At 37.7% G+C, this 14,427-nt stretch overlaps 1 protein-coding gene across 3 annotated transcripts in view; it reads left to right on the top strand.

Annotated features, from left to right (window-relative positions):
* Positions 1-14,427, top strand: part of arm (armadillo) — a 251,436-nt gene that overhangs the window by 224,301 nt on the left and 12,708 nt on the right. For 2 of the 3 annotated variants that reach the window (XM_067141649.2, XM_067141650.2), the window contains exon 13: positions 9,824-9,920. The exons of the other annotated variant lie outside the window; for it this stretch is intronic. In XM_067141649.2, the coding sequence (XP_066997750.1) occupies positions 9,824-9,920 (97 nt within the window). The remainder of the gene's footprint in view (positions 1-9,823; positions 9,921-14,427) is intronic. 3 annotated transcript variants of the gene reach the window in all.

The following is a 14,427-nucleotide window of genomic DNA, read 5'->3' as shown; positions in this document are numbered from 1 at the left end:
TGTATAATTATAAAAAAATACAACGGGCTGTTTTTATACAGTAAAGTGCCGTATAAATCAAACTAGAAAGAATATCTTGAAAAGGTCCGTCGTCTTGCGATTATAACGTCTTTTCTTAATAGTGTATCCCAATCAGAATTTCACTCGGTAGTGGCGGAGAGCTTCATAGTCACAATCGAACGTCACTGTTTCACTTCCCTGCAAAATGTGTTCCGTCTCTCGGTTCACTGTTACATATGCTTGCTACGTAAGATGCCCAAATTTACATCAGGCCAGCCCGGCTGCATTGGGCTGGCCTCATCAGACGTCCGGCTGAACACCTCTGTTATAGACTAAGTGCACTTCTCCCATGGCGTGATTGCAAGCACACTAGTGTTGCGTGTAACACTATGCGTTGCTTGCTGAGCGGTTGCATTACTGCTGTGTTGCAGTTTGCGGTTCTCAGCCTCTGCCTACAAACTGATGACCATCTGTTGAAACGGTGGATATTTTCATGACTGTACAGTTTGCAAAGAGAAAGAAATGGAAACATATTCATGATGCAAATTTTTATTTTCACCCAAATTTCCATTTCAAAATTAAGGGTATGAAAATGATGCAAGTAAATATAGTAATCATGTTGCACTTAATTAAGATCCCATTATAAACAACAGTTGTTTCACTGGCTGTTGCTATTTAATGATAAGAAAAAAATTATCTCATATGGCATTTTGATACTTATTTACGAACGTTGAACAGATCTCGTTCTTCGATTCTTCACTTATACTGGCTCTGACCAAATTGAAAAATAGTGCGATAAATGTGGCATCAGTGACCTAAATATTTTGTAGTTTAAATCGGGGTAGTTATACTTTAAAGGAGGATATTTTATGTAATATAGTGAATACTTGTAAACAAAAAAAGAAATCTGTTCTTCTGTACAACTGTACAAGTTATTTATACATTTTTATGTAAAAACTTTGAGTTTTCTTCAGTATAGCTTAAATCATTGTAGCCTAATGTACGATCAAAGATCGAGGTTTTGCATTATGATATGTATGGTTTTGATTCAGTTTTATTCACAGTCAGTCGAGTTAGTGTTGATTGAAGACTGGTGCATATTGGTGTTAAGTAGCATATCCTACAAATACTTGCCAGGGTTCTAAGTCTTACCTCAGCTCCTGGGAAAACAAGTTGGAACCTGCTCTTGGCTTTGGATTCTAAGAATGTTTTATGTTGCATAACTTCTCACGTAATAACTTTGACCCCCTTTTATTTGATACATAGGTTAATTCTAACTTCTTTCATTGGAGTGTTTTTTTTACTCTTGTGTTGTGTTGGACTACCTCATGTAATTTTTATTTTGCAGTTTATTGTAACTTTGCTGCAATGCCATTTATCATTTATTTGTACTATATCTAATAGTCCCAAGTTTTGGAAACTTGCATCATATCCTTGCAAACTGTTAACTCATATGCCCTACTCCCTTAACCTGCATGTATCATCATTGGTGCATCCACCAGTGGGCAAGTCTCCAGGACCAAGATTCACGGAACAACTACATCCTACACTTGACTTCACTTCCACCAAATGAGACCCGTGACTGAAGATTTCATCCTCAAGATGTGAGGTAACAGCAAGGTTGTTCTGTTGCGTTCCCTTATCCTTGTGATTGTGTATGTTTTGTTCCTTAGAATTGTTCACCTTGGTAGATTTTCTGTCCATCATTTAGCCTCGTTATTTTTTGCAGACGGAATAGCTAATGGCAGAAAACTGAAAACTACTCTAAGCCAAAAGTGATGGGAGGACACTTGACTGAATTGTCTATGTCTGGAGTGATTTTGTCTTCAGGAAACTTCTGCTAATGTATTATTCTTTGTGTGTGTGCGTGTGTAATTTCAGTTTCCAATCCATTATTATATTTTTGTAGTTTTGTTGTTTTCTTCCATCTCTGTCTTCAGCCTATACTTCCTGTTACCTCTACCCACATAAGACATTATCTTGAACTGGCAACTTGACGAGGCTAAGTTTGTAACTCAAGCCAATACTGCTTGCTATTATCAGATGAAGAATGACCAATATACTGGTTCATTCATTGGCTTTCAAAAAGGTAAATTTGAAACCTGCTTTAAGAAACTGCATGTATATATTTACATTTTCATTGTCTCCATTTTTAAATGTCAGTTTTATATTTCTAGAAATATTTTTGTTATATGATTTTCAGTTGTATCTTTCAGTGTTTTTATTTTAAATTGCATTACGTCATGTGAAGCATGATATTTACTCAAATTATTGTAATAATTGTTGCATTCAGTATTTCTTGAATGGTAGATTGTCATTCCGAGTAGAATAAGCAATGGGTTTGTAAATGCTAGTCTCTTATTTTCATGAAATGCACTGAGAGTACACTTACCATAACTTTCCTTTGGCATTTATTCAGCCTTATTTTATGAGATTTTATTCATGATGTATAATGCTTCTTTTATGCTACGAATATGTGGTCTTTGTGTTTTTCACATTTTATGTGTTTTACTAGTTAAATTGGTAGAGCTATGAAATTGCATTTCTGTGGCTATTTCTTACAAGTTTGTTTGTTTGTTGTTTTTTTTGGGGGGGGGCATTTTATCAGTTTTTTATACTGTTTGTGCGAGTTCAGTACTTTCCGATGCTGTTATTTCTTTCTAGTAAGATATTTTAGCATGAATGGCTTCTACAGTATGAATAATTGCCAAAATTATGTGATTGCTTGCATCGTGATCTGTAGCTAATTCAGATGAGTATTGACAGTAAACAACAGGATAAAAAGATGTTTGGCTAAGCTGCGTTTTGGCAAACTTGATGAATAGTCTCTTTCAAGAACTTATCAGCGTATAATTTAGAATGATCTGCTATTATGGATATTCTACAATAAGAACTTGATTGCCCAGCCAAGAAAACAGATACCTAGTGCCTTAGTATTTTCTAAATTTTAACTTCGTTCAAACTGAATGTAAGACGACCTCCACTTTTTCCTTCAAAAAAAAATTAAAGCGGGCTTAAAAAGTGCTTTATGAAATCATATGAATGCCTCTCTTACGAGTACGCATTTTTAGACTATATTTTCACACCAACGCCGAATTTGGGCTTTGGTTATGCCGTTTTTTCTTGTGGCTGCACAATTATTCTGCATTTCCGCAAATTTAATAACTATTAACTTAAAAAAATTGGCATCATAATATCAAAGAGAACCCATTAAAAATTCCCGGCAATACCTCTTCCAGGTGTTTCTTCTTCTTTCATTTTGGCTGACTATGGACCACGTTAATTCAATTCATTTCTTCCAGTTCCTTCTTCACCTCCTGTTACCAGTGCACTGTAGTTTTCCTGATCTCAAAAAATCTAATCTGATTGGTCACTCTTCCCGGGTTCATTCTGTAGATATGTCCGAAGAACATGGCTCTCCTCTTCCGTATGGTTTCCAAGATCTTTTCCATCTTGAGATATAATTCTTGATTTCCTTTCTCTCTGTATGATCCATCCTCGTGTCATTTGGGTCCCAGTATCTTCCTCAGAATCTTTCTCTCTGCTAGTTCCAACTTCTTGTCCAATCCTGTTTTTACCACTAGCTGCATATAAAGCCTCCGGGCAGATCACTGTCTGGTAATGTCGAGTTTTGTATTGATCAAGATATTCTTCTTGTTGCAAGTGTTCATAGTTAGTTTATATGCCAAGTTCATCTTGTTGATTCTCAATAACAGTGCCTCTCTTTCTGACAGGTTGTCTATCCACTCCCCCAGATATTTGAATTTCTCCAATTTCTGAATTCTTTCTCTCTCAACTGTCGTCCATCTGGATGCTGTTTTGATGTTGGTCATGTATTGTCTTCTCGAAGGAGATCCATAGGCCTGCCTTGCTTCTTCCTGGAGTTGGGCGATTTGGTCCTGTGCCTCCTCTATTGACTCTGACAGAACCATAATGTCATCCGCAAAGGCTAAATAGTCAACTCCAATTCCTTTGTTCTTGCATCCCATTCGTATACCACCTTTTCCTTGCATTTTGTGGTGCCACACTCTGAACAGTTTGTCAAGAACACAATTGAATAGAAGGGGAGATGATCCATCTCCCTGTCTGAACCCCAAAAGATTCCGATAAGATCCCTCTGAATTTGACGTTGGATGTTGTGCCAGTCACTGCCTGTGTAATGAGTTCTATTGTCTTCATATCTAGACCCATTTCTTCCAGGTGTGTCTACAATACAACGATTCATTAGAAAAATATTGCTGCTGTCTATAAAACTGTTACTTTTGCTAAGCATCAGATACAACTGGCTGCTGTTAGACGCACGTCTTGCTTGCCGACTTCAGTGGCTAGCGATGTATAATAGATGCGGACTTCGAAGGTTAATGAGTTTATTGCGCCGTAGTATGGCCATCTCGTCCTTGCATTTTTCACACACATACCTCACAATTTCATCTTCTTTAAAGCCCATAGTTGTGGGCCACTGAATGCTTTTTTTTGTACAGTACGCATTTTTAAGCTATATTTGTCTTTGTGCTAATGTGGAACATTGGCTTTAATTATACCTATTTTCTTGCGGCTGCACAATTATTCTTCATTTCTGCATGTTTGATAACCATTAAGTTAAATTTGGCATCATAATATCGATGAGAACCCGTTGAAAACATGCTGGTAATAACTGCTCCACGTGTCTTTACAATACAATGATCATAACATGCAATACAACGATCTGTCACAAATATGTTCCTGTTTATAAAACAGTTCATTTTACTAAGCGCCAGGTACAGTGGACATGTTATAACTCTGCCACTGAGTAGCCACGGCCTTTCCAAGAATTTGAAGGCTCGCATGTTTTGATGCCATTCTGTGGATTTGAGAAAAGGTTCCGTAGAGGCTAGTAGACGGTCATTCTCTCTTCACTATTTCCCAAGAACCACTGGTGTTGTGGGGGTGAGGGTGTGAAGGGAAGCACTGTTGTTACCGTGGTAGTAGTCAGTGGTGTTCGTTACTGTTAGGTCACAAATGCAAGATGACCCTTGATTTTTCACATGAGATTCTGTGGGGGGAAAACGTCTTGGGATTTCAGAAATATGGTAATTAAGAATTTCTAGTAGTATGAAGAACCACACGGTGATCGTATTGCTTGTCTCTATATTCTGTGGCCATTTATTCCATAACATGGGTAAGCTTGTAGAGAACGAATTCTGCAGTTATCTTTGGAATAATCTTGTTAGTTCCATTATAATTGCAAGTAACGTTACAATTACTTAGACTCGTGGAAAACTCCTTGATGTTGGAAATTGCTGTGGGATGTGTTGCAGCCAAAAGAACAGAAAAGATCTAGGGCTTGAAAACTTGCCAAAGAGTTGGAAACTAGTTCTCAGAAACAAATTTAGTTAAGTATAAGGAGTTATTTGAAAGATGAGATATGGTCCCAGAAATAATTGTTTTGAATTTGTTTTGTAAATAAGGTGAATTGAGGATACCTTTATTTAATGAATAATACACTGTCTACCAGAATGTAATTGGGCATCTGTCCACATTGTTTGTTCGGTGGTTTAAAACCTTGAAGGGCCACCTCTTGCAACTATAACAGCAGTCACCCTGTCCAGTATGCTCTTGACTAGTGTGTGTAGGACATTAACTGGAATTCGTTACCATTCCTCTTGCAACCATTCTGAGAGTTGGACAGTGGATTCTGGCTGCTCCTCCCATGACCTCGCCCAGCGGTCCAGTCCGTACCAAAGATGTTCTCTCTGATCAAGTTCAGGACTCTGGGTGGGCCAGTCCAATCGGTGAACATTGTTGTCAGCATACCGCTGCATAGTAGCATACTCCAAAACATGGCATCTAGCATTATCCTGGAAGTAATGGGGGTCTATTCTGTAAAATCGCCATGATGTTGGAGCATTTCATTATCCAGAATGTTACCATGTGCATACCTGCCAATTTTCCCGATTTTGGTGGGAGACTCCCGATTTTCAACAGTTTTTCCCACCTCCCGAATATTTTGTTATTTCTCCTGATTTTAGCTTATTTTTTTATTAACTTCATTTATTTTCAGATCCCGCCATTTCAGCATTGTACACCAATGACTGGCAGTCTTTCGTTCATTGGCCGCTTTCGAATGAAATATCGATGTTTATTAATATGAGAAATGCGCGTGAATATGCGATGTTTATTGAAACCTGTATATTGTGATGCGTATATCAATTGTAAATCTCCCGTTCTCGGGTAGTGTGTTCGTTTACATCAGTGTAGATTGTTCTGGAGACTAGTCGCTAGATTTGGAGTCTATTTTAGTAATTTAATGACAGAATTTCAAAGATAGCAACTAGTGACTTCATTTGGAGACAATGCTGGCAAATTTTAATTCATTACTTGTAAAAAATAGCATTGTGCTTCGCATAATCGCACGGGCGTGTGATGCGATATATTAATCTATGCACTTGCTAAGTAATGGCATCTAAGTGTAAGACTGATTCACACATGTGGAGCTTGAATTCATACTATTTTTGGAAGGCTTATTAGAGACCGATCATCTCACTCACATACTTCCTGCGAGGGAATAGAGATGTGTAGTTTTTAGCCTTGTAGCCCCGTATAGAAAGTCGGGTTTTGAGACAATAAGTGTTATAATATACCATAGTACTCCTGTATTGCACAAGACATGTAGAATTAGCAGTTTTGACGAATTTTATCTCCTGATTTTTCCTGATGTTCATATCAAAATCTCCTGATTTTCAGTTTTGTTCAGTTGGCAGGTATGCATGTGCCTCAATGTTTATGCTGCCACTGACAAGCACCAGTGCTCCCACGCCCAATTACAGAGAACAACCCCACACCGTTCATTCCACCACCACCTAGTTTCCTGGTTGGCATTGTAACACTCCGGTAGAAGCCGTTCCCCAAGAAGACGCTCACACACATACACGTCCGCTGGACTAGAATAATGTGAGTCTCGACTCGTCGCTCCATAGCATCAATTTCCATTGCTCCATTATCCAGGTATAAGAGTCCAAATACCACCTGAGCCACCGAGCTTTGTCTTTCATGATATGGGGCTCCTATGTCGCTGCTCCGTCGGAATCTGAAGTGGTAGGCCACTGTATGCAATGTTCCAGTGGAAACGGGTAGTCCCGTTGCTGCATGAAACTTCCGTTGGATATTAGCCATCGGATGTGTCCTATTTTTGACATTTTCATGTTTCAGGGTTCTGTGATCTCTGTCGGTCAAAACTTTAGGTCGTCCAGAACGTGCACAATGCCCATCCAACTTCCACTTGTACAGGATGAATACTACTTTTCATTTGGGCCTGTTGAACTTCACTACAATATTGCCCTGGTAGACAGCCTACTGAGGTGGCAGCCCGCAGTCATGCCCTTATTGATGTCCAATAGCAATGTACCTTGTCAACTGGTTCTCATATGTCCTGACACATATGTTGGCCACGCAAGTCAACTGATGTACTAAATTCCATCCATCATGATTGCCCAATTATTTTTTGGTGGATAGTGTAGAACTTAGTATACAGAGGGAAGGATTGAAGCAAATCTTCCTCGTGAGTTAGAAAAATTTACTTGATCTTAAAGAAGTCCAGAGTGATTAGAGAATACTGTATGTTGAAAATATGTTCCATATAATAGAAATTTTTATCTCAGCTGTTGGTGTTACGGTGAGGTTGGTATTCAGAGTAAATAATAATTTGAGGAAGTGATATATAATTACTGTAAACAGTTTTGCATTAATTATATTGGACTTATAATGCTTTAGTGAATGTTAAAGTAATATCCCCTAACTGAATAACGTTGTGCCTGTTTTTCAGTCAGTAGCTGAAAGGTTTGTTTTAATGGGATGGTTTGGCAAGTTGCAGTAGGTTTCCTTCTTAATCCATGTCGAGAAGGTTATTAATTTTCATATTCAGATCACTCCACAGATTTTATTAGTTTCATTCACTCTTGCTTCAATCATATGACAGTGACCAGACAACTGATTTTCCATCAGTATAAACTGGATTTGTGGTCGGGTGAGGGACTATCGGTAATTTGGAATGCTTACTTCTCCTTGTATTTCAGCATTCTACCAGTGATCAGCCTCTCTCTATACGCATATATTCATCATTCATAGCTGTATGTCGTATGTGAACATTCTTCACTCAGTAGGTAGTTATTCAAACTATTGGTGGTGCATCATACACTACAATTTTCTAGAAACAGGTCAGGAAATGATTGTAGCTGAAGTGACTACATCTACTATTGAAGTATTTCTTGGACTGTGTGCCAGACTGTTCTTTGTTTTGTTTTTGTCAATGGTTTTCTATCACACCAACTTAGACACTTGTCTTAGGGCAACGATGAGATAGGACTGTGAAGGAAACAGCCATGGCCTTAATCAAGGTACAGCCTGATGTAAAAATGGGAAACTATACAAAACCATCTTCAAGCCTACTGACAGTGGTGTAGGAACCCTTGATCTTCCTGGCTGCTCCTTTAGGTCACTGTGCAGTGGAGAACTTGAAGCAGTTGAAGAGAAATAGTGAGGTGTAATCTGTATGGTTTAAGGCTTGAAGGGGATTGTAAAGATCATCTTTTCAGTATACTTCTCTTAAGTATAGTGCAAGGATTATGTTCTATAATTTCTAGAGAAGTCGGATATAGTCGGTTTTGATGACTTTGATATTTTCCCTTTTTTTTTTGGAATTTAGTCTCTGTCTAGAAAGCCAAGAATAATGGCCATGAGGATTTGTCGTGCTGACCACATAAAATCTTGTAACCTGCAGGCCTTCGGGGTGAGCAGTGGTCGCTTAGTAGGCCAAGGCCCTTCAGGGCTGTAGTGCCATGGGGTTAGGTTAGGTTAGTTTGAAATTGAGTTATGAGTTTGTTGCAGAAAGTGAGTTGGCCCAAAGTAACTCAGAACTGTGGGATTTTATGAAACAAGCTGTACAGTATCTTTATTGTAAGAAGTATGGTATGAAAGTAGAGTAGTACTTTGAGAAAAAGGTATTAAAGCTTTCTTTTTTGGATGATGGTCACTAGCTCTGTAATTGCTGGATGAGTTTTGGCTGCTCACAATTATTCTTTAAAACCACTTTGATGAAATTTTCATATTATTTATAATTGCTTTATAATCCTGCAGAAAATTGAATCTTCACTCTTCTTGCATTCATAAGTCAATATTTGGTTCTGTATCCTAGTTCTGGTATTACATCTCAGACCTTACCAGTCTAACCTTACTGCAATGTACATTTCCAAGATCTCTGTTTATTAACTCACAAAATGACACCCCTTTTTGATCATTAACCTTTCTTACCCTCTGTGTAGCATTAAACATGCAGCTTTCTGTTTGCTTATTCTTGAAAACTGGGAATTTCCTGTAATTTTTTGCCTGTTCATGAAGCTCACAAGCCTCTTGTTCCTTTTTGGATTACACTCGGCTCCTATTCAGTGGACAAAAGTACCTTTTATCAACTCATTAAGACAGCTTTGAAGTTCCTGATACATTTCATGAAAATAAGAGTAATTGCAATAGAACTGCTTGTGATTTTTACAAGGAGTGACTGTTTTAAACTTTTTTTCTTGCATTGGTGGAGAAGTATTATATTGCATTTTCACATCTTTGTCATCTACACCAAAGCACTGTTGTTTTAATGTTAGCCTAGTAATTGAGCGATCACTATTGCTGGTACTTTTTAGTTTTAATTATAGTTTATTTATTTACTTGCACCCCAGCTTCACCAAGGATAAAATAAAGTTGTGTTTGTCCGAGGTGTAGGAAAGGGGGCTGGTTAATCCATTGTGTTAGAGCACGTGTGGTGTGGTGGTTGTTTGCATATGCTACCCCATTGCAGGACATGCTTGGGCCTGACCAGGGCTATGATGGTATGTATGGGCAGGGACCTCCTAGTGTTCATAGCAGTCATGGCAGCAGGCCTTATCAGCAGCAAGGTAGGACTTCAAAGATAGTTATTGAGTCTTATACTAATCCATATTAACCTTGGTTTTAAGAGATGGTAAAGTAACATTTAAAATAACATGCTGATACATTCATATAATATTATTATCCAGTTCTACTGAAATGCGGTCTTTTAAACGTGGTCAAATACATGTTGTTTACTTCAGTTGCTGTTTAAATTCTTGGGATGATATATAGTGTCATAGTGATACATTACTTGAATTAGGATATTTATTTATCAAAGTCAAAATTACCATAAGTACTCTAATTTCTGTGATGTGTATTCTTTTGGATACTTTATAATTTTGTTTTTGGAAGTATTCTAGGTTACTTTTCCCTGAAGGTAATATTTTATACTCCAGAAATTACAGTACGTTTGGATGACTTTAGGGAAGCTGGTTAATTTCCTTATCTGACCCATTGCAATTAGAATGTGCTAACAAGATACGCTTATTTGCTTGCTTTTTGCTTTGTTGTGGATGCATGTTCAGTAGAATAATGCTTTAGTTTAGAAATGATTTTTCTTAACTTCATAGAAGAGAAGTTGTGTGAATGTTTCAGAATTATCAGGCATGATACTATTAGTTTTGTTGTTTCTTTACATGTGATATTAACAAGCTTTTAATGAGTAAATTGGAAATTATTTTGGGTAAAATACATAATACAGTGATAGGAAGGAACAGCTAGATAAATAAAATTACAATACTTCTGTGTTTTGAGTTTTTCAGTCATTAAAATCTACATCATCTGTTGTTCAGGTATAAGCTAGCCTTTCACATTAGTATCCATGGATCAAATCTGTGCAACTGCAAACAAAATTTGTAGTGGAGAAAAACGCAGATGGCTTAGATTTTAATCTGGGATCTCCAGTATATTCTGCCTTTTTTATCACACCCAAGATACAAAATGTACCAAAATATAAGAGTAGAGATCCTGGTAATATTCAAATAAATGGATTGTACTATGGATTTTGAGACACTAGAATGCTGAAATTTGACCATATTTATTTATTTATTTGACTTCCCGAAACATGTATGGTTAAATAAAGAGTTTTCTTTCATTAATAAGTGTATTGACAAGGCGGATTCAAATAAAACTATTTTAAATAATTCTGTAATAGAGACTTAGTCAATACGGATCAAACAACCATATTAACCTATCATGGTTAAGTTTATCACGTTGTTATGCTGTCATACAGGGAATTATTACATTACCTATGGTTCCTTCCTATACTGATATGACTACTCATGCTGCTTTCTTAGTACATGTTGTTGATCACATTCATATGCTGACTTTGTAAGAGAATCAAGAATGTCTGCGAGATATTGTTGGAAGTAAATTAGGAACGTGTAAATAATACACTATTTAATACTATTTTTGAATGAAATGATTAAAATATGATCTTTATAAAATTTATAGGTAATAAATTTTGAAGATATATTTGACAACTTGATTGACATTATCATTGACGTTGAAGGATTCTGTAATATTTTGCATAATTTTTTCCCTTGTAAAGTGATATGATGATGATTATCAAGGCTCCCTTGGAGTCAAATCTCACACAGTCTAAAAACACAGTCTTGATGTTAATAAGAATAAATCAGCAGTGAAACACTGAGCATAAGATTGTGACATGGAATGAAGAAATAACTACTTGTATAGAATCTTTATTAGTGCATTATATACTGTACAATATAATTTTTGTGTAAAATTTTCATCTTATTTGTTAAACAAAAGTAAAACTTAGAAAACATGTGAATCACATGATTTTCCCCCTCTTTTAAAACCCCATTTTCCACTTCTATGTGAGATTGGCATTTCTTTTTTGTCACTCCTCTCCCTTCAGGTCTCCTCTTTTGTCCAGCCTTTCTCTGGCATTCAGCTATTTTATCTCTCCACCTTAGCTTGGGTGTGCCAATCCCCCTCCTTCCTGGCAACTCCAGATCCCGCACTCTCGTTCCCACGTAATGTTTGGGTCTTCGTTCCACCTGATCAAACCACCCGTCTGCTTTCCTGAATTTTTCTACCCATTGTACCTACTTTTACGGTCCCTCGGATACGCTTATTCCTTTATCTTCTCTTGAGTAGCCACTCATCTACCTTTGTGTTTGCATTTCAGCCACCTCCTGCTTCCTTTCCTGAGATTTGGTAATAGCCCAAGTTTCAGCGGTGTACATTATCACAGTTCTTACCTCTATGTTGTATGACTTCCCTTTCAAATGCTGCACACATTTATATTGCACAACACTTGATTGATTTTCCATGAATACCTCCATCTGCATTAACACAGTTTTTCTACTACTTCCACTTCAGGATACTTCACTGCTATACCACGAAAGCTCTCCAGCTATTGGTGGTTTCCAATAAAAGAGCTTTCTTTAGCTTATTCTTGTGTAAAGAGAGACTTTCAGGTACCTACTTTTTTAATGACATGTGGTCTCCATAGAGGCCTGGTGTAAGTCTGTTCAATTGACACCTTATAGGTTACCTGCGCATCCTAGGTTCCTACTAAAGCGCCCTATACACATTTGAACATGGTTCAGCGCACTTGGTTTCTGAAGTTGGTTCGCGAACCAAGTTCACTTCTGTTTCGTTCGCTACATACACGCTAGTCCAGAACGAAGAACTCAGTCTCACCCTTGTGGAAATGAGCGTTTCGAAAGTTGCGGCTACTGTTATTGTGCTTGAAGAGTTGGGTTGTTTTGAGAAGTAGAAAAAGAAGTTACGGGAAAGAGACAAGTGGTCGTATATGAATCTTTTAAATGTGCTCACAGGCACAAGTGAAAAAAAATCTTTTTCTGCGAATGCCACATATAGAATACAGAAATTTATTAACCAGAGCAAGATACCTATTTGAGAAAGGCAATCACTGCAGAAGCACGGCTCATAGCTCAGTTTGGTACATAGCTGCGGGAAGAAGTATGGAAGATTTAAAGTTTTGAGTGGCGATTTCCCCTCAAGCTCTAGGAAAGGTAATTCCAGAAATTTGCAAAGCTATCTGCGAGTTCCCCAAGGACGAGTACCTAAAAGTGAGTATTTTGGTACATGGACACTTTCTTGTGACAAACCCGTTTTACTTTTTGACTCTTTAACTTTCCTCACTTCCCTACAGAAACTTTGTTTCATTGAATTAACTCTTGCAGTTAAATACACTAAATCTGTCTTCGGTATCTTCTCTCGAGTCATTCTTAGTAGCTCCTGTAATGCCCCTCCTGCTTATTTCTATCTCTGTACCAGTATTCACTTGACTTCACTTTTCAAAATTCAAGGAAAGCCTCTGAAAGACTATAATATTTGTCAAGAAGCTAGGATGCATGAAGATTGCAGTGTCTGCCATCCCGACTACTGTACGTATCAACTGCTCCCTGCTGATTTTATATTATCAACTCAGCCGGTCAAAACCAGTTTGTACAGTTGACAGGAAGACCATGTTCTCACCCTCCACTACACGTGTGAACATGGTTCGTCGCTGGCAACTCGACAGAAATCCATGTTCGCCACAAACAATTCACGAGCCAACACACACAAGCGATCGTGGTTCGTGAACTTCGAAAAGGACAAAGTTCGCCAAATCATGTTCATATGTGTATAGGTCGATTAAAAGAGTTAGTTTTACACAGGAATAATAGAATAACTTCAAGTTAAAGGAATGTATTTTGGATCTGGGCTTGAAATATCCTCTCACAATATTTGAGCAATAGAACTTCAAGTTATAGAAACTATATCTTCTCCTTCCTCCTGGCATTTTTCCTAATTTATTGGCACCAGTACTTGGTATTTAGCCCAGTTTTACGGTTGGATGCTCTTCGTGATGCTGACCCTCCGCATTGAAATGTATTTCATATTGCGTGTTACCGTGGTTATCGGTAGTGTGGTGTGTAGATGAAGAAAAGTGTATTATGATGAACTCAAACACCCAATCCTCAAGCCAGGAGTATTAACCAAAGATCAGGATGCTGACCTTTCAGCCAAGGAGCTCGACTGAGTTACAGAAAAAATATAAAATGTAAAATATGTAAGATTCCGCCGGGAAACAATTCCTTGGAGGTATTGAAAATTAGTTATGGAAGTTTATCTTTAGTTTATATTCACATCCCTACTCACCCTCTGGAATATGTGGATAAACCTTAAACACACCACCACTGTCTTCTCTCTCTGCCCATGGCTGCTGCTATAGTGGCTCTTTTGAAGATTTTACTTTAAAGATCAGCAATTGATCCCCTAAAAACATTTCATACACTTCAAGATTTTTTTAGATTACACACCACCGAGCGAGTTGGCTACATGTTTAGGATCACGTAGTTGTGAGCTTGCATTCAGGAAATAGTGTATCTTAGGCATTGGCTGCCATCTTCCCAGTTTGAACCCTTTCCCATCCCTGCAGCTATGTGTTATGTGACGTTAAACCACTAGCCAAAAAATAATAAAATCCATTTTTATTATAGACTGTTATGCCTTTCAGCATTCAGTCTGCAAGGAAAATTACTAAATGCCTCCACA

This window comes from Anabrus simplex, chromosome 2 (assembly GCF_040414725.1).
Source record: "Anabrus simplex isolate iqAnaSimp1 chromosome 2, ASM4041472v1, whole genome shotgun sequence".
NCBI lineage: Eukaryota > Metazoa > Arthropoda > Insecta > Orthoptera > Tettigoniidae > Anabrus > Anabrus simplex.
Note: the sequence above shows the minus strand (reverse complement) of the source record. Positions and strands in the feature narration are given on the sequence as shown.